The sequence below is a fragment of the Myxocyprinus asiaticus genome, chromosome 41, assembly GCF_019703515.2.
Source record: "Myxocyprinus asiaticus isolate MX2 ecotype Aquarium Trade chromosome 41, UBuf_Myxa_2, whole genome shotgun sequence".
Taxonomy (NCBI): domain Eukaryota; kingdom Metazoa; phylum Chordata; class Actinopteri; order Cypriniformes; family Catostomidae; genus Myxocyprinus; species Myxocyprinus asiaticus.
In genome coordinates, this window is record NC_059384.1 from 11,803,248 (window position 1) to 11,827,916 (window position 24,669).

Genomic DNA, 24,669 nt, shown 5'->3' on the forward strand with positions numbered 1-24,669 from the left:
AAATAAAATAAAGCCATTTATTTCGGGTCATTAGTGTAGGTGCATCTACCTTCCCTGAACAGTTATTTTGTCCCCAGAGCAAACCATTAGGGCTTTTATAAATTGTGTTTGCTTATGTTGTTGTTAACCCCCATCTTCCCCTAAACAAACAGATTTTGTCTTTGTTGGTTACTTGGGACGGTTGCTCACTCTTGGTTTCTGTCTTTGTTTCAGTGGTGAGGAACAGCAGTACACACTTACTGACCTCAGACCAGCCACAGATTATCATGTCAGGTAAGAGCTGTTCAAAATGTTGTTTTACATTTATTCATTTAGCAGACACTTTTATCCAAAGTGACTTACAAATGGGGTACCACTGATTAACCACTTTGAATTTCATTTGAGTTCTGAAGAGAGATGTGACCTGATATTTGATTTCAATGAATAAATCAAAGATAAAATATGGTAAAAAATTGATTTGAATATTACTATAATACAATTTTTGCAAACTGAGTTTTACATGCAGCTTTCTACGTTTTTTTGCTGTTTCCTGGTGAAATAAACACTAGTGGTGCTACAACGACTGTGCGTTTTATTCACTTTCACACAAATCACGGGTACTATAGCTTTTTATTAGGGACGGGACGCTATATCGAATTTCGCTATATTGCAAACCAAAAAAGTTACGAACCATATCATGGCATAACTCAATATTTCGAAATTTGCAACATTGTTTTCTGTCCATGTGAACATAAATTAAATGACCCGTCAAACATAATAATCTCTCTATCGCTTGATTTTACCATTACTGCGCTTTTTTCTACACTTTTTAAAGGGTTCACACAAGGTCCTTAAATTGCTTGAATTTAGCTTTTAGAAATTTTTGTACAGGAATATATGGAAAATCGCCTTGTTTGATGAAAAGTGCTTGAGATTAAAATTGATAATTTCTTCCGTGTAATGTGTGCCCATTAAAGATGAGGCACACTCCACTTTCATCGAATAATGTGTCTTAATATCCTTTCTGTTCTTTACAGTCAGATAAAAAAGTAAAAAGATATATTCATTTTAATCTCACGCAGCATGGATGCGCTAAAGAAATTGAGAGATTCTGGTGAATGTTTGCTGAACCAGAACACTGTGAAATGAACATTGAAACTCTTAAAGTGACAGTAACCTTTTTAGCGTGTCTTATACAAATTAATGTAAACTCAGTGTTATTACTTGTAAATTGTACACATAATTTCAAACAGTGATTGCTCATATCATTATACAGTGGTGTGAAAAATTGTTTGCCCCCTTCCTGATTTCTTATTTTTTTGCATGTTTGTCACACTTAAATGTTTCAGATCATCAAACAAGTTCAAATATTAGTCAAAGATAACACAAGTAAACACAAAATGCAGTTTTTAAATGAAGGTTGTTATTATTAAGGATAAACAAAATCCAAACCTACATGGCCCTGTGTGAAAAAGTGTTTGCCCCACCTGTTAAAACATAACTTAACTGTGGTTTATCACACCTGAGTTCAATTTCTCTAGCCACACCCAGGCCTGATTACTGCCACAGCTGTTCTCAATCAAGAAATCACTTAAATAGGACCTGCCTGACAAAGTGAAGTAGACCAAAAGATCTTCAAAAGCTAGACATCATGCCGAGATCCAAAGAAATTCAGGAACAAATGAGAAAGAAAGTAATTGAGATCTATCAGTCTGGAAAAGGTTATAAAGCCATTTCTAAAGCTTTGGGACTCCAGAGAACCACAGTGAGAGCCATTATCCACAAATGGCGAAAACATGGAACAGTGGTGAACCTTCCCAGGAGTGGCTGGCCGACCAAAATTACTCCAAGAGCGCAGCGACGACTCATCCAAGAGGTCACAAAAGACCCCACAACAACATCCAAAGAACTGCAGGCCTCACTTGCCTCAGTTAAGGTCAGTGTTCATGACTCCACCATAAGAAAGAGACTGGGCAAAAATGGCCTGCATGGCAGAGTTCCAAGACGAAAACCACTGCTGAGCAAAAAGAACATTAAGGCTCGTCTCATTTTTGCCAGAAAACATCTTGATGATCCCCAAGACTTTTGGGAAAATACTCTGTGGACTGACGAGACAAAAGTTGAACTTTTTGGAAGGTGTGTGTCCCATTACATCTGGCATAAAAGTAACACCGCATTTCAGAAAAAGAACATCATACCAACAGTAAAATATGGTGGTGGTAGTGTGATGGTCTGGGGCTGTTTTGCTGCTTCAGGACCTGGAAGACTTGCTGTGATAAATGGAACCATGAATTTTGCTGTCTACCAAAAAATCCTGAAGGAGAATGTCTGGCCATCTGTTCGTGACCTCAAGCTGAAGCGAACTTGGGTTCTGCAGCAGGACAATGATCCAAAACACACCAGCAAGTCCACCTCTGAATGGCTGAAGAAAAACAAAATGAAGACTTTGGAGTGGCCTAGTCAAAGTCCTGACCTGAATCCTATTGAGATGCTGTGGCATGACCTTAAAAAGGCAGTTCATGCTCAAAAACCCTCCAATGTGGCTGAATTACAACAATTCTGCAAAGATGAGTGGGCCAAAATTCCTCCACAGCGCTGTAAAAGACTCATTGCAAGTTATCGCAAACGCTTGATTGCAGTTGTTGCTGCTAAGGGTGGCCCAACCAGTTATTAGGTTTAGGGGGCAATCACTTTTTCACACAGGGCCATGTAGGTTTGGATTTTGTTTTCCCTTAATAGTAACAACCTTCATTTAAAAACTGCATTTTGTGTTTACTTGTGTTATCTTTGACTAATATTTGAACTTGTTTGATGATCTGAAACATTTAAGTGTGACAAACATGCAAAAAAATAAGAAATCAGGAAGGGGGCAAACACTTTTTCACACCACTGTATATACAATTCCATGATGTAATATTAATTAATATAATGTAGAATTTTTGTGTATTTTTACAAAGTTAAATTTTTATTATAACAATTATGACAAACAAATGATTAAAATATAATATACACTTTCACATATTTTTTCAGGACAGGTTCTGTTCAGTTCTATTGCTTGTTCTGCACCTGATTAGCCTGAATGTAGCCCATTATTTTTGAAACCGTATTTGTTTGTGATCTTATCTTATAGAGAAAAGTATATGAGCAACTCTTATTATTTTAACTTTGAGCATTTATTTTGTGTATTAAAGAATTGATGAGAAATTATAATGTGCATTTTGTACAAACAAAATATAAAATTTTCTGTTATATTTCTATTCTATTATATCAAATTGAGATTATATCGAATCGTGAACCTCATATCGTATATCGAACCGAATCGTGAGATAACCATATCATCCCATCCCTACTGTTTATGACTTTATAAACACTTATTTTTTTGCACTAATGTTCACACTCTGCTATGTTATGAAATTGAGAAAAATTTATCTAATTTTAACACTTGTATTACAGACCCACCTAAATTTACACACTCCAACATGATTAGCTTTCACTCTAGTTCACCTGATATAGTGTTGGATTTTGGACTCGGAGACCGAGCCTCGAGCTCGGCCAAGGACGTTCGGAGTGAAAGTGAAGCGAAAGTGCCAAAGAAGCGACACAAAATGATGTGGTTGCTTCAGTAAATGTGCTTTTCATGCCAAATTTGCTTTTAAAACACTATTGGTAAGGTTTAGGTGTTATTTTAGGGTAAGGATGTCAGTTTTGTTCAACTCATTTATCTTTTAAGACACTATTGGTTGAGTTCAGGGTAAAGTTTTAGGTTGGGGAGGTATGTTTTACTCATTAAAACATACATCGAATATTCACTTTAAAAACTTTGTCTGATTACAACATAATTTCACTCGCTTTTGGCACCCCCGCTGGACATTTTACTGGGAAACTGCAGCGAAACATACAATGAAGCACGGAAATTTGGTTTTCAGTTGTTTTCATTTTCACGTAAATTTCATGAGATCAGGCCGGATTAAATAACACTTACGTTGTACATCACAGTACTGGAGGGGTACAGACTGTTGTTCTTTTAACTACTGTTAATATTAGATGTTAAATGATTGATTGATTTAAAATGACATATTTTAGTGTTTATCATTTGAATGTGATCCATTGTTCTTGACCTCATTTGTAAATTCTCACTGTGTGTGTGTGTGTGTATTACAGAGTAAACACAGTGTGTAACTCTGTGAAGGGTCCCAGCTCGGATGTGAGGGCCTTCACTACCCATAGTGCCCCTCCTGATACCCCTCTACCCCCAAGACTGTCCCATCGCTCCAAGAGCTCCCTCACATTACAGTGGAAGGTATATCTAACAGATTTTAAAGGTTAAATTCTGTAACTGTTGCCACTGGTTGGCCGTGTAGAACTGCAACAACAAACAGTAACATACAGTATATAAATATACCTACGTATATTGGCTCAATCCATATGTTTAAAAACACAAAGCTGATTTAAGTTATGGATTGTCCATTAAAACGTTTCTTACAAAATGACTATTTCAGGATCATGGTACAGTTTTGGTATCTGATGATAATACCATGGTACTTTGATATATAATTACCATTGTACTAAATTATTTCCAAATTAAAGACCAATATTGTATTTACATGGAACTCCAAGGTACCATGGTATTGAAAAAAAAGAAACATTTTATTACCATGAAACTTCATGGTACTTTTTAGTTTGTGAGTTAAAAAAAAATATATATACTAATTACTTGATTCTGTGTCCTCAGTACAGTTGCATTTACTGCTTTGTTTCTAAAAATGTCATTTGTAAATGTTTTTTTTTTCAGCCCCCTGCGGACAATGGCTCCAAAATCACCAATTATATTTTAGAATGGGATGAGGTTTGTATCGACCTGTTCACATTCATGCTGTGATATCCTGCATGTGGCATTTACTCTTTGCTCATTCCTCCATGACTTTTGCCTTTACCTCTTTCTCTCTTGCTCTCTTCATCACACTTTTCCTCAGTGGCAGGTCAAGTTTAATAAGTGCTGAGGTTTGACCATAATCTTTCCACAGTAATTTATTCCTTCCAACTTGTGGTGGAAAATCATGAATAGCCACTTATACTGTATCTCTCTCTGTTTGAGAGTGAAGGCAGACTTATTAACGTTTGTCTATCAGACAGCTTTTTTAGTTTGAGTGGAACTACTTTATGACAGTCCAAAATCATACTTGCTGTTCTAGTTTGCTTTAGATAACTAAAATGCAAAAGCCACGATTCTCCACACAAGGATTTCCTGTTGAATAAAGCAGTTTTTAGTGATAAAACAAAGCTTGTTTCTTCTCGGTTGAAGCTCTGAAATGATTTGTCCTCTGTGAGTCCCCATAAACCTACAGCCAGACACTGATGAATGAGAAAACTAATCAAAACACTTCATCTTTACCTTTTATCTGCTGTATCGGGACAAATATTTCGCTGTGGCTGTGATGTTGTTTTGCTCTCCCCAGGGTGTGAAATGTTGGTCCTCTGGAGACTGACAGTATTTTCACACTTTGTTTCAGGGTCTGAAAGAGGTTTTTCAAGAATTTCTTATTTATGAACGTTCCAAAGGAACCCTAAAAGCGAACTGAAGCTCATTAAAGTGAACCGACTTTAGACCTTCTCAAGAGGTGGCCTGAGTCTGACGTTATTTTTATTTCCAAATATTTTTGCCCTGTTACTATATGGTTATTTTGTGTATATATGTGTGTGTATATATTTTAAAAGACAGTTCCTCTTCACACTATAGTCTGTCTACTTTTTGTTTTTATTTAGGCATTTCTCAAAGCTTTTCTGCCTCATTAAAAATTCATTCAACCTGCTCGACTTTTGCTATGCAGCACCAGAAGGGTCTGAGGAATATTGGCAGCAGTTCCTACAAACAGAATTGATTTAAAATACCTCTGAATTCAACTAAATTCCTGTTCCTGTTGTTGTGACAATTAACACAGCTTCCAGCAGTAATTAACTTGTTGTTCTTTTCATGTTGAGAGCTGTTCTGTTCTGTTCAGAGCAGAGTGGACACAGCATGTGGCTGTCCTTTTCTCTTGTGTTTTAGATAGAGCCGTCAGAATTATCGTTAATCACGATTAAGATTAATTAACGCGTTAAACTTTAATTAATCGCATGCGTTAATGTACCTTAATTTTTCTTAATTGTGATTAAGGAGTCATTACACTGATGCACACACCACAGCACCAGTGGCCTTCTACCAAGATGAGACTACAAGCCTAGCAAAACAGCATAAAACAGCATAATGCGACAGTCCCATAGACATTCTATGGGCTATACTTTCGTAACACGATACTTGACCATTACACTCTTTCCTATGATAGAGCCACGGAGGTTTTTATCTCAGTAAATAAAATAATTTCTGAAAGTGCTTCCCTGTCACTTAGCGCTATTTGACATACAAAACAAGCCCAGATGGGACTTGTGATAGAAATCAAGTATTTTTCAGTCTTTGTAAATGTAATTTGCAAGCACTTTTCTTGATGAGTTCAAAGCGGCACGTGACACTGGCGTTGCCACCCTGATGCAAATCATGAAAGCAGCTTCACGATTGCTGTAACAAAGCAGATAGCCACAGTCTACCAGCAGATTAATATTGTGGAGGATGAGAGTTTAAGGGAGCTAATGCCCATTGCAATGAATATGCAGCCTATGTGGGGACTAGTTCTTTTTCAATTAGTCAAACTCCCACTTAGATTTGGGTGCTATATTAGTACATTTCTATCTTTATATTGTGGAAGGCTTTGTTTGAAAATGTTAATAAAGCATTATATTGCTACATATTGTTTTGTTTTCTTTCCTAAAATGGAAATAAATGAATTTTGACGAAGTATATATAGTGTCAAATTTCAGCATTTTTAAAATCTGCGATTAATCGCGATTAACGACAAAAAATTACGTGATTAATCACGAATAAAAACATTTTATCGACTGACAGCACTAGTTTTAAACTGTTGATGTTTTAATTGTTGTCTTATTTGTCATTCCTAACTACATCACTTTATTCTCATTGCTTTTTCAGGGTAAAAAGAACAGCATTTTCCGTGAGTATTACGTTGGACATCAGCGACACTGCAAGGTCATGAGGTTGTGCCCTGCTGTCGGGTACACATTTCGCGTGGCAGCACTAAATGACATTGGCACCAGGTTTGTGAATTTGTTTGTACATGTCACATACTAAAATATACCATGGATTATACTCAGAATAGCTTTTCATTGCCAGTACGTGTGAGGTACCGGAATTTACCTTACATTTATCATATTACACCAGTGCGCAACATGCATTAAATGCATATTCCAGTTTCAATACAAATTAAGCTCAATTGACAGCATTTGGGGCATAATGTTGATTACCACAAAAAAAAAAAAAAAAAAATGTTATCCCCTTTTCTCCCAATTTGGAATGCCCAATTCCCACTACTTAGTAGGTCCTCTTGGTGGCGCGGTTACTCACCTCAATCCGGGTGGCGGAGGACAAGTCTCAGTTGCCTCCGCTTCTGAGACAGTCAATCTGCGCATCTTATCACGTGGCTCGATGTGCATAACACCGTGGAGACTCACAGCATGTGGAGGCTCATGCTACTTTCTGCGATCCACACACAACTTGCCACGTGCCCCATTGAGAGCGAGAACCCCTAATCGCAACCACGAGGAGGTTACCCCATGTGACTCTACCCGCCCTAGCAACCGGGCCAGTTTGGTTGCTTAGGAGACCTGGCTGGATTCGAACTTGCGACTTCAGGTGTGGTAGTCAGCATCAATATTTGCTGAGCTACCCAGGCCCCCTCTTCCTGCTTTTCTTAAAAAAATAAAAAAAACTAGGTTACCGTGGGGCACTTACAATGGAAGTGAATGGGGCCAATTTTTGGAGGGTTTAAAAGCAGAAATCTGAAGCTTATAATTTTATAAAAGTACTTACATTAATTCTTCTGTTAAAATTTGTTTATTATTTGAGCTGTAAAGTTGTTATGGCAATGGCAACGAAGTTGTAAAATTGGATATAACAACACAGAAAAGGTTAGTAAGTGATTTTACCATACTAAAATCATGTTAACACACATATTGTTTAGGTCGTGTGGCTATACTTTTGAAACAGTGAGTATTTTAACGTTCATGCAATGGCCCCATTTACTTCCATTGTAAGTGCCTTACTGTAATTCAGATTTTTGCTTTTTTTAAAGAATGGAGGGATGAGTCGAAATTAAATTCGGTGATAATCAACATTATGCCACAAATGCTGTTAACTTGTATTGAGCCCGGAATATTCCATTAATAAACACTGCTACAATAAATACAATGGTACCATATGCATTACAATATACAGTATACACATTACAATATACTGTAGCCATAATAACATGGTTTTGGAAATTTACTATGGTGGTAATACCATGTTTTTTGATCATGGCATATCTAAAATGACAATGGTAGTACCATCTGATTCCATGACTGTACCATGGTACTGCCACAGTGCTTTTTTCATAAGGGGTGTTTCTGAGGTGTTTGTGAAATATTGTATTTTGAATTTATTATTTGTAGTAAATCTTGAAGCAATATTTAGAATTATAACCCCCAGCCTCTGTGCTTTGTGTTGTACGTAAGTAATAGTATTTTGGCCCTGAGGTGTCCTTGTGTTTAACAGCGCATTAAATGAGAAAATTCTCTAAATAGTACTCAGAATGAATAGCAGCACTGCCGTTTCTGTGGGGGGAACACACTGTGTGATGAGTCTCAGTGATGCTGTGCTGTATGGTCTTTACAGTGTAGGAATGGATTAGATTTATTACTGTTTTTACCAATATTCCTCTCTCTATGCTCACCTGCAGCGGATTCAGCACAGAAGTTGTCTTCTACACCACAGGAAGTCTTCCACAGACGTCCTTACCGCCACGGCTGGTACTGGCAGGTCCGTCTTGGGTTACGCTGGAGTGGACCCGACCGAATAGCTGCAGCATTGAGGAGGTGGTCACATACATCCTGGAGATGCAAGATGAAACAAAGGTGTTAAAATCCTCCACACCATCCCATAATACCCCCAGGCACCTGTGCAGTACTTATGATGCCATTCTGTTGTCATATCGACAGTTCTTATCATGAAAAAATTGATTTGCTAAGTGATGAGGGAATATGCTGGGTTTCCTGCCTATTAGGTGTTTTTTTATTATTATTATTGTTTACTCTGGTTGCTTATTGGTGAGCTTGTTGCTAGTTAATTACCTTTGCTTTTTGAGTAATTGAAACGTTCTGGATTCATGACTAATGTTGAGGCTCCATCCAAATATTTTGAAGAGAAAACCATTTCATGTAGCTTCTTTTTTTCCCTCAAGCTGGTCGTTGTTTATGTTTGTTAATAAAGAGTGGTTGTAGGATCTTAACATTTTGAATCAATTGAAATCCCAAACTGTCTATACTCCAGTTTTTGACTCAAAATCATAATGTGTTTTGGCAGGGAATGGAGTTTCAGGCAATGTACAGCGGGTTGGAGCTGAACCGGAAGGTGGAGCCTCTAAGAAGAAACACTTTGTACAGATTCAGGGTGAGTGACATGTTTACCATGTACAGATTCAAGGTCATTTTTTCTCATTAAATGTTTTTTTTAATATGTGAAAAAAATGAATAATATTTTTAAACATGTTCAAAATGATATACACTCACACGAGACTGGTTACCCCCTTATTTTCAGTAACTTTCAGTAACTGAAAACATTAGTTTTTGCGTGATAGTCCACTCCATCCAAATAAGCAAAAAGTCGATGCTTTGAGCAGATTGCTTTATGTTATAGATGACTTCCTGCCATTAACACACACAACTGTACACACATGCACAAAACCAGGATGCACATTACTGTTTATCTTGTTTTCTAGAAAAGAACACGTTCTCCAACCACTACACTCCTACATTTCCTCCTTCATTATTCTGGCAATTAGCGCTAATCTAATGAACTTTAATTTTGTCATCAGCTCATCTTTAACCTGGAGTTGTTTCTCAAATCCAGCAGTTGTTGTAGGAAGATGTGAACTGATTTCCCATGGTGGTGCATGTTAAAGGCTTTTAGTTTAATCTCCAAAAGCCATAGAACAATGTGTTAGCATTGTCAAGGGAGAAAGTCTGTTACAGTTCAGAGCGGATTTATATGTCGCTCCCTGTGATGCTGCAGGAACGCTTGCGCATGTTGTGTCCTCCGTGTCTTGAATGTCCAAATGTCACCTTTGTTATCCACTTTTTGGTGATGTCATCTAAGGTTATTCAGACCACACAAAATCATCTATGTTCATGCCTATGTTCGACATGGAATACTAGTGTACAATTTACTGCATATTGTGCAGTATATACTGTAAACTACCTATTATTTTTTTAACAGTATGTAAATATAATCTAGTATGTAAAACAAAGCTCCACCTTGTGTGATCTTCTGAATATCTCTTTTCATTGTCACCCCCTACAGCTCATCACCTGTAGTGGCGAGTGGCGCAGTGCACCAAGCTCTTTGCTCATGTGTAAGACGACCCCTGACAGACCTGGACCCCCATTAAATCCTGCAGTAAACACAGTCACATATTACAGCTTCTGTGTGATGTGGGGTAGGAAACTCTCTAAATCACCTCTTTATACAGTATATCCATTTTTTATATATATATTTTTTTTATTGCCCATTTATCATTTCATTCTAAGTTTAATCACCTTTGTCATTAAATCAGAACCTCCACAAGATGATGGTGGATCTGGAGAGTTGACTTATGTCCTGGAGATATCAGAAGGAAATATTGAAGGTATTAGGCTGTTTTGTATAGTAATTACTTATTATGGCTTATTTTAATGTATTTAAAGCCCTCAAATGTTTGCCTTTTCTTAAAAAAATAAGAAATTATATTTTGTATTAAAATCCCTTAAAGTACAAAAAAAAAAAAAACATTATTTAACATTCTCATTTTTCTGATTTGACATTGTATATCTCTGGGTGTAAATAAGGTAGCTCCGAAAAAAGCTTTTGTTTTGTTCACAATCATGTCACTTGTAACTGAGTTCATTTTTGAGATGATACGACAACGCAATCAAAAGTTGTAGCAAAAATACAAAAATAATTTATCTTAGTGTCCAAAAACGTCTTCAAGTGTCCAAAAGCCTCTCTAAACAAATAAAACATAATAATTGTACATAAGAACTAATTACACATGCAAATACAACAATGACTAAAAGTATACTCTCTCTCCAAGGCATGCAGGCATGAGTAACGAGATCTCATTCAGTTCCACTCTGTGTCATTTGAGCCATCATTGAGTCAGTGTCACATACTTGGCGCCATCTCCTGGTGGCCATATGTAATTAGAGTTAACGATCCTCTCTGCCCATATTTGGATGTCTTCCACCTTTGGTTGCAGCGATCTTAATCTTTATATGATTGATTTAGCATTCCATGATGCTGGACAATGTACTACATAATTTCCGATGAAGTCATCTGATCCAGGAAAGCTAACGTGTTTTTAGCCATTATGTGCTGTGTGCACATTGTGCTTCCTGTGGATTATCTAATAATTTCTGCATCCGATAACATTGAGTGTGAGCTCGTTTTAACAGGAATCCCCTCCTCTAAGTAATGGTATGTGATATTTTATGTTCTATTTATTTTTTGTGAAGTTATAAGCAAAAAAACAACTTGCAAGCAACACCTGTTTACATGTAACGTATGTCAAAGAAATATACTTAGATAATACTTGCTATATTTTTGTCTGTGAGTAAAACAAATTGGCTGGTTATATTCTACTCTTTGAGAGATTTCCAACGACATATGACACATGAACATTTGATCAGTTTAACGTTTTTACCGATTGCAATAATATGTACATTGCAAAATTATGAAATTATCAAAACGGAACACTTCTGATTTGTCTGCAGATTTTAAAGCATTTGTTCAGTTTTGATCATTATGCATACATGCATTGTAAAGTACAGCTTCTAAGCTTTAAAATGATACCTATTTTGTGTTGATCATGACTGCAGTTATTAATATTTTGATAATTATTTCTTTATCAGCGGGCCCGCTGGCGGAGCTTAAGGGGTTAATGTATTACAGCAAAACAGATCGCTGTAATCCAACAGGGTTTTTTTAAATCAGGAAATATTCAAAGCAGTTATAATGTATAAATACTTGTCAATTTAAATAATATACAACATTTTTATTTTCATTCTTTTTTATTTATTTATTTAATCAGGGAAAATTCCTATTAATTAACATCATGTTGATGTAAATGTGCCAGATTTATCCAAGATGTCTAATTTTCATCTGCTCTCCATGGGCAGGTTGATGCTAAAGATGACTATACATAATCTTAAAAAAAAAAAAAAAAAAAGTCACCATAAGAATCAAAGCAAATAAAACAAAACATGCAAAAAATTTTAATGGTCCTAAAAGTAGGTAACGTTTTCTTGAAGCAAAATATATATTTATTATTTGTTGCTTTAGGTTTTGGGGTGAAATACGATTTTGACAGGTTCTTCACAGGTTTGTGAGGTTCACCCAAACAGATATGTTTATGATTAATCAGTGTGTTTGTGTTTAGCAGAGAGGAAGTGGGCGACTCTTTATAGAGGACCAGAAAGGAAACATTTGTGTAATGATTTAAAACCAGCAACATGCTACTCCATCAGAGTCAGCTGTGTCACTGTGGGCGGACAAAGCCAGGTAAGAACTGAGCAGAACAGAGAAGAATTGTGGGTAAAAACATTTATATAGTGATGTTCCAGAATGATTCTTGTAATAAGGACTCAAGGTGAGGGATTGGCATCTGACTCAGTGTATTGTGACTGCCATAGTATTATGTGTTGACTCATTGTTGGTCCTGCAGTGCTCTGAAGACTTGACGGTGTGCACTTTGAGCCCACCCCCCGGGCGCTGTCAGCCCCCAAGAAATGTTGGTAACGTCAAACACAAGGAGCTGAATTTGCAATGGGGTGAGACTCTTAATTTCCTTTTTCTTACTTTTATTTCACCAGTTTTCTTTTTTTCTTCAAGTCACATATTCAAGCCATTATTCTGAAGAAAAAAACGCATTTAGCGCATTTACCAATTTTCACATTCACTTCCGACATTTTATTCAGCTCTGTGTTCTGAGTTCTGAACACAGGTTGGAATAGGGTGAAAACTTTGCGATGTGTCAAATAAACTGACGCACACACCATAAACACATACAACAGTGATTCCATGTCAATGATCAAGTGATGGAAAAAGAACCTCATAACCATATTTTTCGTACAAAACATATCCAGATGGGACCTGTGAAAAGCTGCATTCACATGACTCACTTGAGTGAGGCCTCAGAGTTTCCCCGGCGCCATGTTGTGCTTCCATCTTACCGGACAGCTTCTTACTTTTAATTAATTTACGTGCGCAGTGCCAGCGCTCACGGCTTGAATCGTGTAAATGCGGCTTCACGATCATTTTAGCAAAGTGAAAAGCCACGATTGATATTGTGGAGGATGAGGCTTTAAGAGATATAATGCCCATTGCAATGAAAACTCAACCTATGGGGACTAGTTCTTTCATTAAGTCAACTTTCCAACTATGGGAAACATTTAGTGTTACTTGAATTGGTGCTATTTTAGTGCATTTCTATCTTTATATTGTTTTGTTTTCTTTTCCACGAAGGAACTAAATGCATTTTGACAGTAAAAGAAGTATATATAGAGTCAAATTTAAGCACTTTCTAAGTCTGTGATTAATTGTGCTTAACTATGAAAAATCATACGATTAATCGTGCTTAACTATGAAAAATCGTGATTAATCGCTGTTAATAATTTTAATCAACTCACAGTAGTAGTACAAATATAAGTAGTTTTAGAGTCATTTGCAATGATTCATGGAAGTGGGCATTCACTGCTGAGCTTTTTTTTGTAAATTCCATTTCCATGAGATCAGCATCTTTTCCAAATGGTGAATCTCTTTTCAGAATTATGGGTAGGGTACGTATTTCCTCATTGAGAATTTGGCAATTAAGAATAAAAAATAAAAAAAAGGTTTTGACAGAAGTATATACACCATAGCTTAACAACCTCATAGCTCATGGTAGGTCTGTGTTGAAAGATTTATACTTTATTGCGAAAAATTAATTTCTGTAAGAAGATAATGAAAGGGATATTTTCCTTAAGAAATCCTCAAACTGTTGGAAACTGTTGCACTCAATTAAAAGATCGACACCTTGTGTGTTTGTGTGTATGAGGGAGAGAGAGAGTCTAAACTTGTTTGTTAGCAGTTATAACTGTTTTTGAGTGAAGATGGGCTCCTTTAACTGAACAGCATTTATAAATAACTGTGAAATAGCAATGCTGATTTCAGCCGACCACGCTGACTCTCTTAGCACCACACCGCTCAGATGGCAGGCGTGATCTTCCCTGCATGTTCTCCATCACTGCAATTGATCAGTTCTTTCCAGTAGCCATTGAGGCTCAGGCTTGTAGAGAGAACATGTTTTGGTTTTGAGAGGTTGGCGCCAGACAGATGTCTGAAGTCTTCTGAGGTCATCATAACATGTGATCATGTAAACTGGACTGATGACTGTGTATTGACTTGTTCCACATTTAAGTGAAAGCTTTCAATTGATTAAAAAATAATTGAATTAATTACAAAATGTTTCGTAATTAAATACAATGCATATATCAATATATGATGAGAAAAGCCTCCAAGTTAAGATAATTCAAAGAAATGACATCATCGAGACGAAAGCATTATAAAAATTGGCTTTAAATGTCAATATATTGTTTGCTTTATTGGTAACTCTTAACATTGAGGTTCTACATTAGCTAATGCATTAGGTAGCATTAACTAACAATGAACGATAATTTTTAAAGCATTTGTTAATCTTGGTAAAGGTTCATTTATAAATATACTATTGTTCAGTGTTAGTTAATGTTGAATCAGTGTGCATAAGGGATAGCACAAAATTCTTTCTCTCCCCTTATCTCTATCTCTCTTCCACTCACCCTCATTCTCTGTTTCTCCAGATGGTCCTTTGAATGGTGAAGAGAGTGAAGGTGTAGTGTTTAGCTTGGAGATGTGTGCAATGGAAGAGGGATCAGAGCCAGTGGAGGTGTATCATGGATCGAAAACAGAGTGTACTGTGGGAAGTTTGCTCCCTGGCACCACCTACAGGTTCCAAGTTCGTGCCGCCAACAAGACTGGGGTAGGTCACCTTGAATGTATGATCCAACTTTTTGTAAAAGCCATGATTGCAGACTGATCTGGTGCTTTAATTTCAGAAACTCTGAACCAGGGTCCAAAAGTAACTCTTGCTAAGCCAAATTCATATAATTTTGGCTTTGGTGAATAAATAAAATGTTAGTGACCAGTGGACGGGGGTGCATTAACGCACGGGCATAAACAGGCTGAAGCCCAGGGGCCCACAACTCCCAGAGCGTTTGCGGGAAAGTAACACATCTGAACACACCCAGTGGGAGACGCTGTTGTAAACACTGAGACAGTGCGCAACCGTGAAATCCGTCCGTGTAGTGCATGTTCATAGAATAACCATTGGACGACTGGCAGGGGGCTCAGTGGAATGGTAAGCCCATGGGCCCCAGGGTACCTTAATGCTTCCCTGCCAGTGGACATAAGCCGTGAAAAAGAAAAGGAACAAAATATGAACAAAATCGTTAAATATTCAATAAAAAAAAAAAACATTTTGGGCTGGGAGATGCATTTAAAAATCTTTTTTTTAAATGCAACGGAATTTCTCCATATAGAATGTTTAATTAAAGGCATAGTTCACTCAAAAATGGAGATGTAGAACTACACTACCCATAATTCTGAAAATATATTTACCAATTAGAAAAGATGCTGTTCTCATGGAAACGGAATTCTCAGCAAAAAAAGCACAGCAGTGAACGGCCACTTTCATGAAGCATTGTGAATCATTCTAATTCTACTTATATTTGTATTACTAAAACAGAATTTTCCTTTTTGTGTGAACTATGCCTTTTCACAGGAAAAGAAGTATATATAGAGTCAAATTTAGGCACTTTGAAAATCTGCGATTAATCGTGATTAACTATGAAAAAAAGTTCTGTGATTAATCGCAGATTTTCAAAGTGCCTAAATTTTACTCTATATATACTTCTTTTCATGTGAAAATGCATAGTTCACCCAAAAGGAAAATTCTGTTATAATTTACTCACCCTCATTTCGTTCCAAACCCGTATGACTTCCTTTCTTACGCAGAATTCAAAACGGGGAAAAAAAAAGTAGATCCCGGTCCGTCCTCTCAATACAATGGCAGTTGATAGTGACTAATTTTAAAACTTGTTTAAAAAAACTATACAACATGTAAATCCACTTTGCTAGCTAATTACACTTTGACATCAACAACATATACATATATATATATATATATATATATATATATATATATATATATATATATATATATATATATATACAGGTGCATCTCAATAAATTAGAATGTCGTGGAAAAGTTCATTTATTTCAGTAATTCAACTCAAATTGTGAAACTCGTGTATTAAATAAATTCAATGCACACAGACTGAAGTAGTTTAAGTCTTTGGTTCTTTTAATTGTGATGATTTTGGCTCACATTTAACAAAAACCCACCAATTCACTATCTCAAAAAATTAGAATACATCATAAGACCAATAAAAAAAACATTTTTAGTGAATTGTTGGCCTTCTGGAAAGTATGTTCATTTACTGTATATGTACTCAATACTTGGTAGGGGCTCCTTTTGCTTTAATTACTGCCTCAATTCGGCGTGGCATGGAGGTGATCAGTTTGTGGCACTGCTGAGGTGGTATGGAAGCCCAGGTTTCTTTGACAGTGGCCTTCAGCTCATCTGCATTTTGTGGTCTCTTGTTTCTCATTTTCATCTTGGCAATACCCCATAGATTCTCTATGGGGTTCAGGTCTGGTGAGATTGCTGGCCAGTCAAGCACACCAACACCATGGTCATTTAACCAACTTTTGGTGCTTTTGGCAGTGTGGGCAGGTGCCAAATCCTGCTGGAAAATGAAATCAGCATCTTTAAAAAGCTGGTCAGCAGAAGGAAGCATGAAGTGCTCCAAAATGTCTTGGTAAACGGGTGCAGTGACTTTGGTTTTCAAAAAACACAATGGACCAACACCAGCAGATGACATTGCACCCCAAATCATCACAGACTGTGGAAACTTAACACTGGACTTCAAGCAACTTGGGCTATGAGCTTCTCCACCCTTCCTCCAGACTCTAGGACCTTGGTTTCCAAATGAAACACAAAACTTGCTGAAAAGAGGACTTTGGACCACTGGGCAACAGTCCAGTTTTTCTTCTCCTTAGCCCAGGTAAGACGCCTCTGACGTTGTCTGTGGTTCAGAAGTGGCTTAACAAGAGGAATTAGACAACTGTAGCCAAATTCCTTGACATGTCTGTGTGTGGTGGCTCTTGATGCCTTGACCCCAGCCTCAGTCCATTCCTTGTGAAGTTCACCCAAATTCTTGAATCGATTTTGCTTGACAATCATAAGGCTGCGGTTCTCTCGGTTGGTTGTGCATCTTTTTCTTCCACACTTTTTCCTTCCACTCAACTTTCTGTTAACATGCTTGGATACAGCACTCTGTGAACAGCCAGATTCTTTGGCAATGAATGTTTGTGGCTTACCCTCCTTGTGAAGGGTGTCAATTATTGTCTTCTGGACAAACTGTCAGATCAGCAGTCTTCCCCATGATTGTGTAGCCTAGTGAACCAAACTGAGAGACCATTTTGAAGGCTCAGGAAACATTTGCAGGTGTTTTGAGTTGATTAGCTGATTGGCATGTCACCATATTCTAATTTTTTGAGATAGTGAATTGGTGGGTTTTTGTTAAATGTGAGCCAAAATCATCACAATTAAAAGAACCAAAGACTTAAACTACTTCAGTCTGTGTGCATTGAATTTATTTAATACACGAGTTTCACAATTTGAGTTGAATTACTGAAATAAATGAACTTTTCCACGACATTCTAATTTATTGAGATGCACCTGTATATAGAACCGCTAAAACGGAAGTTACGAGACAAAATTTTCAAGATGGCTGCGTGCTAGTTTCTCTGGTGCATTAGGTGAATACGAGTGTCCATCAAAATCTTGATGTCCATTGCAAAATAATGAGCGAGAACTTGTGTTGTTTTTAGCACTAAACGGTACAAATAAATGTGGCTTTTTTGTCCAAATGCTACAGTGTTAAACAATAAACAATAAAAGTTATTTAACAAAATTACTAAACAGTAAGCAATAATTTAAGTGAATGAACTGGATTGATATTTTAATGGATATTGTAGATGTTTTGTTTTATACTATTTAATAAGAATTTATCAATTAATCAAATTATGGATATTTGTATCTCAAAAGCAGATGTTATTGTGTCTCCCTCAAATAGAAATACAGCTCTCCTGTTGATAAGCCTTTCTTACCTATAATCCACGTTTTATAACAAGCCTTTTAACATCAGCGCAGTAAGTGATCTTCTCTCTGCCTCTGCAAATATATCAAGAAGCTAATTCAGCTGTCACTAGTGATTACAAACACAGTATAGCTCTCTGGGTTTACCTGCCTCAAAAATAACTGATTCCTTCCTTATGGTGCAACCCAAGACATTCATTACTCTTGAGACAGACTGCTTTAAAATTGAGTTTCTCTTTCTGTCTCTGTCTCTTTCTTTCTCTTTCTAGTATGGGCCATACTCTGAGTCTGTGAAGATAAGCACTGCAGCTGGCCCCCCAGGCCAGTGTAGCCCCCCTGACATCAACGTGACGTCACATACCTGTGCTGTTGTGACCTGGGAGGTCAGTTGGGCTGCCAAGAGGCGTGAACTCTTAGCTGAATAAAGAAATCATGAATCATACACTCAACTGTTTTTGAAAATTGGCAGAGTGATTTTCTTCTACACTGAGAGAGTAATCAATTTTCAGCAGCAGCCAGTGGCTTTGGTACTAGTAAAAATGTGTTGATTTACGAGAATAGAAACTAAAAGCAGGTACCCGATACTCCATCCAGCTCCTTCATCCTAAGTATATCATATTACCTTCATCATTCAGCCATTCAATGTTGTAGAATGCTTCTCTTCAGTGAAGATAGTGGATTTTGTGCCCACACAACCCTTTTCTATACTAATTACAGCGTTTTTCGTGGGTGAGATTATATAGGAAACAAATAAAAGACTTTTGCTTAAATATCCTGCTTCTCAGATTTTTCTTTTAAGAAAAAGATCACATAAATCTCACATCTCCTCTAGTGTTTCAGAAGAGATCTCAACAATGTCTTAAGCTTGTGATAGACCAATATAACAGCCAGTGCGATTAATAAGACGATATTTGGTTGTTTCGAGTTTTTTATAAAAATATTCGATTCAAATTTATTTATAATGCACAAATTAAAAAAACAGATGTTGACAAAAGTGCTGTACAATACAAAAGTGTAAAAATAGCAAGATAATACAATTGGGAATTGCAATAATCCAGGCGAGCAAAACTAAAAGCATGGATATCCTTAACAAAATCCTTAAGAGACAGGAAAGGCTTTACCTTAGATAAAAGTCTCAATTGAAAAAAAAAATTTGTTTTAATGACTTAATTTATCTGTTTATCGAACTTAAGTGCGCTATCACAAACAAAGCCTAAACTTTTAACTGACGATTTAAGGAACGGGGCCAAATGTCCCAAATTAACATTGGCAAAACATAACTATCTCTGTTTTCGAGTCATTGAGGCTAGTTTAAAACTTTTAAAAGTGTTGATTCATTGCTATGGTAAGTTCTAAAACCTGACTGAAATACAGTTGAAGTCAGAAGTTTACATACAATTAGGTTGAAGTCATTAAAACAAATATTTTTAACCACTCCACAGATTTCATATTAGCAAACTATAGTTTTGGCAAGTCGTTTAGGACATCTACTTTGTGCATGACACGAGTCATTTTTCCAACAATTGTTTACAGACAGATTGTTTCACTAATTGACAATATCACAATTCCAGTGGGTAAGAAGTTTACATACACCAAGTTAACTGTGCCTTTAAGCAGCATGGAAAATTCCAGAAAAGGATGTCAAGCCTTTAGACAATTAGCTTCTGATAGGCTAATTGGAGTCAATTGGAGGTGTACCTGTGGATGTATTTTAAGGCCTACCTTCAGACTCAGTGCATCTTTGCTTGACATCATGGGGAAATCAAAAGAAATCAGCCAAGATCTCAGGAAAAAAAAAAAAAAAAAAAAGAAAAAGTTGTGGACCTCCAGAAGTCTGGTTCATCCTTGGGAGCAATTTCCAAATGCCTGAAGGTACCATGTTCATCTGTACAAACAATAGTATGCAAGTATAAACACCATGGGACCACACAGCCATCATACCACTCAGGAAGGAGACGAATTCTGTCTCCTAGAGATGAACGTAGTTTTGTGAGAAAAGTACAGATCAATCCCAGAACAACAGCAAAGGACCTTGTGAAGGTGCTGAAGGAAACAGGTAGACAAGTATCTATATCCACAGTAAAACAAGTCCTATATCGACATAACCTGAAAGGCTGCTGAGCAAAGAAGAAGCCACTGCTCTAAAACTGCCATAAAATAAGCCAGACTACAGTTTAGAAGTGCACATGGGGACAATGATCTTTTTGGAGAAATGTCCTCTGGTCTGATGAAACAAAAATTGAACTGTTTGGCCATAATGACCATCATTATGTTTGGAGGAAAAAGGGTGAGGCTGGCAAGCCAAAGAACACCATCCCAACCGTGAAGCATGGGGGTGGCAGCATCATGTTGTGGGGGTGCTTTGCTGCAGAAGGAACTGGTGCACTTCACAAAATAGATGGCATGAGGAGGGAAAATTATGTTGATATATTGGAGCAACATCTCAAGATATCAGCCAGAAAGTTAAAGCTCTGTCGCAAATAGGTATTCCAAATGGACAATGACCCCAAGCATACCTCCAAAGTTGTGGCAAAATGGCTTAAGGACAACAAAGTCAAGGTAATGGAGTGGCCATCACAAAGCCCTGACCTCAATCAAATCTGAAAATTTGTGGGCAGAACTGAAAAAGTGTGTGCGTGCAAGGAGGCCTACAAATCTGACTCACTTACACAAGTTCTGTCTGGAGGAATGGGCCAATATTCCAGCAACTTATTGTGAGAAGCTTGTGGAAGGCTACCCAAAACGTTTGACCCAGGTTAAACAATTTAAAGGCAATGCTACCAAATACTAACAAAGTGTATGTAAACTTCTGACGCACTGGGTCATTCTGGGTCAAATCATTCTCTCTACTATTATTCTGACATTTCACTTTCTTAAAATAAAGTAGTGATCCAAACTGACCTAAGACAGGGAATGTTTTCTACGATTAAATGTCAGGAATTGTGAAAAACTGAGTTTAAATGTATTTTGCTAATGTGTATGTAAACTTCTGACTGCAACTGTATTTCAAGAATATTATTTTTATCTAGAAAAGTCTGTAACTGGTCAAGTACTGCTTTCTCCATGATCTTAGAAATAAAAGGTCATTTAGAAATAGGTCTAAAATTAGAAAACCTAATCTTGATAGGACAGTTATTTCTAAGGAGAGGCTGCACAACTGCATGTTTAAAATTCTCTGGTACAGTCCCTGTGACTAAGCTTTTCTCTTATTCACATTCTGTTTGTTGTTTTCAGAGGTTGTATGTCACTAATCAGTCTTGCATAATATGTGATTGAATTCTTGTGCTAGTCATCATGAAACCATGTCAAACAAGTAATTAATCATGTACAGCTGGGAACATGTGTTTGTTGCTTAGGTTTCCTGGAGTTAAACACTTGCTTTTATGTCAATTCCCAGAATGAAAAGAGCTCTGGGATAGACATTTCTGAGTACCAGCTGGACTGGGGACATGATTTGGACTCTCTTGAACTGGTCTACTGTGGAACAGAAGCCTACTTCCAAATCTCCAACCTCGAGGCATCAACAGACTACTGCTGCAGGCTACAGGTAGTTAATGAGTTTCATCTGGTTGTTGTAAATGAACACAAGCAAAAAAAGAAAATGGCTCTTGAGACAAGAGCTAAGACAAGAATCTATTTCTAATGTCTTGCTATCTACACGATGGAAAATGTGTTAAGTTAGGTTTATTTACAAGGTTAGTTTAAATGTAATTTAAAGGAAAATTCTGGGGTAAATACAAGTTAAACTCAATCGACAGCATTTGTGGCATAATGTTGATTACAAAAAAAAATTATTCTATAAAAAACAAAAATTGAAACAGTGGGGCACTTACAATGGAAGTGAATGGGGTACATTTTTGAAAGGTTTAAAGGCAGAAATGTGAAGCCTATAATTTTATAAAAGCACATAAAAGCAAACATTAAAATATGCATTATTTGAGCTGTAAAGTTGTTTAAATATTTTTTTCAGTTTTAGGGTTTGTTTACATTACATCGTCATGGCAACGAAGTAAAATTGGCTATAACTTTACACAGAAAATGTTAGTAAGCAATTTTATCACACTAAAATCATGTTAACATGCATATTGTGTACGTCTTGTGGCTATACTTTTGAAATTGTCAGTATTTTAACATTTTAAGGATTGAAACCATTCACTACCATACCTCAACACCACTGTGCCTCAACAGAACCCAGATTTTTGCTTCTTTTTTTTTTTTTAAAGAAAAGGAGGAATGAGTCAATTTATTTTTTTGATAATCAATATTATGCCACAAATGCTGTTGATTGATCTTAACTTGTATTGAACCTGCAATATTCCTTTAATTTTACTTTATTTTATTTATTCATCTGTGATCAAAGAAATGGAATCACTGCACTCTACCAGTTCAGGGTGCATACATTTAAAAGTCTCAAAAACAAGATGACCCACACTCCTCTTTCTCAATTTCTTATATTTTATTCATATCTCACAGTATAGGAGAACACCAACATTTCACCCCCAAATAGTCTCTCACCCATACGCTGTAGAATATAAATCATTGTTGTACTGTTATTTTGTATTTTTCTTTGCTGTCGATTAATTTTTTCACTTGACTATAGGTGGTGATATTGATTTATGAATGCAATTTGTTGCTTGATGTGTCATATCGCCATTTAATTTGTCAAATATGTTTTCATGATTATATTGTGGCTCATATAATGGATTGTATGTTTACATCTTATATGATTGTATTAATGTGTACTTATCCTATCTAGTGAATGTGATTCTAGGTGGTGATATGGACCCATGAAAGGCACTAGTTGCTTGACATATTCGATCACTTATCACATGCACTAAGATGTCTTGTCTAATTAACAAGCTTGTTAATTAATGAGAGAATCGTGTTTGTTGATTTTCCCAATTACCTGTGATTAGAAGCTTATGCCCACGCCAGGGAAACCAACAGACTTAATTTAAAAAAAAAAAAAAACTGTGCAGGTCTATAAAAAAATTACACACTGAAGAAGGCTGTGAGGCTGAAACATATGTGTTCTCCTGTACTGTGAGATATGAATAAAATATAAGAAATGGAGTGTGGATCATCTTGTTTTTGAGACTGTTAAAAATTATTTATTAATTAAATGTTATATTTAGGATCTAGTTCTAATGTCTTATTGTCTATATAATAGAGGTAAGTATCGGAGTGGAGTGTTTTTGAGGTTTTTGAGTGATTGGATTGTTTTTGAGGCTGCAGCCACAGACCTGGACAAGCTCACAGATACTGTTACATCATATATCAGTTTCTGTGAGGATCTGTGCATTCCTACTAGGACTTATTTAAAGTTCAACAACGACAAACCGTGGTTTACAGCAGAGCTCAGGCAGCTTCGTCAGGCCAAAGAGGATGCTTACAGGGAAAAACAAGTTTTCAGCTAACGACCCTGCATCAGTGTGGAGTGGCATGAAACAACTCACAAATTACAGGACTCCTACCCCCAACCCTGTGGTGGACCAACAACTGGCTGATGACCTGAATGTGTTCTACTGCAGATTTGAAAGGCCCAATCTCACACCCCACACCCACTCTGACCTTCACTTCACACAAAAACCAACACCTCCTGCAACCCCCCTCCTCCCCCCTCCTGCTATTCAACCTGAAGATCTGTGAAGATGATGTGAGCCACGTCTTTTGGAAACAAAAGACGAGGAAAGCTTCAGGCCCAGATGGCGTCTCACCAGCGTCTCTTTGATCCTGTGGTAACCAGCTGGCCCCCATCTTCACACAGATCTTCAACAGATCACCGGAGCTGTGTGAAGTCCCATGCTGCTTCAAATGCTCAATCATTATTCCTGTCCCAAAGAAACCAAAAATCACAGGACGTAATTACTACAGACCTGTCGCCCTGACGTCTGTGGTCATGAAATCATTTGAGAGACTGGTGTTGGCCCACCTGAAGAACATCACTGGGCCCTTTCTAGATCCCCTTCAATTTGCTAATCGAGCAAACAGGTCTATGGATTATGCAGTCAACATGGGATTGCATCATATCCTGCAACATCTGGACAGACCAGGGACATATGCAAGGATCCTTTTTGTGGACTTCCGTTCGGCTTTCAACACCATCATCCCAGCTATACTCCAGAATAAATTACACCAACTCTCTGTTCCCATGTCTATCTGTCAGTGGATTACCAGCTTTCTGACGGACAGGCAGCAGCTTGTGAGACAGGGGAAACTCACTTCCAGCACCTGTACAATCAGCACTGGTGCCCCCCAGGGATGTGTGCTCTCC

General features: G+C 37.1%; 1 protein-coding gene across 2 annotated transcripts in view; it reads left to right on the top strand.

The window, feature by feature from the left end:
* Window positions 1–24,669, top strand: part of LOC127431607 (fibronectin type III domain-containing protein 3B-like) — an 89,829-nt gene that overhangs the window by 48,584 nt on the left and 16,576 nt on the right. The window contains exons 9-21 of one of the 2 annotated variants that reach the window (XM_051682102.1): window positions 214–273; window positions 4,141–4,279; window positions 4,772–4,825; window positions 7,001–7,125; window positions 8,805–8,979; window positions 9,428–9,514; window positions 10,424–10,559; window positions 10,677–10,748; window positions 12,537–12,658; window positions 12,822–12,927; window positions 14,974–15,152; window positions 18,665–18,778; window positions 21,793–21,942. In XM_051682102.1, coding sequence (XP_051538062.1) covers window positions 214–273; window positions 4,141–4,279; window positions 4,772–4,825; window positions 7,001–7,125; window positions 8,805–8,979; window positions 9,428–9,514; window positions 10,424–10,559; window positions 10,677–10,748; window positions 12,537–12,658; window positions 12,822–12,927; window positions 14,974–15,152; window positions 18,665–18,778; window positions 21,793–21,942 — 1,519 coding nt within the window. The remainder of the gene's footprint in view (window positions 1–213; window positions 274–4,140; window positions 4,280–4,771; window positions 4,826–7,000; window positions 7,126–8,804; window positions 8,980–9,427; window positions 9,515–10,423; window positions 10,560–10,676; window positions 10,749–12,536; window positions 12,659–12,821; window positions 12,928–14,973; window positions 15,153–18,664; window positions 18,779–21,792; window positions 21,943–24,669) is intronic. The other variant, XM_051682103.1, reaches the window with a different exon arrangement.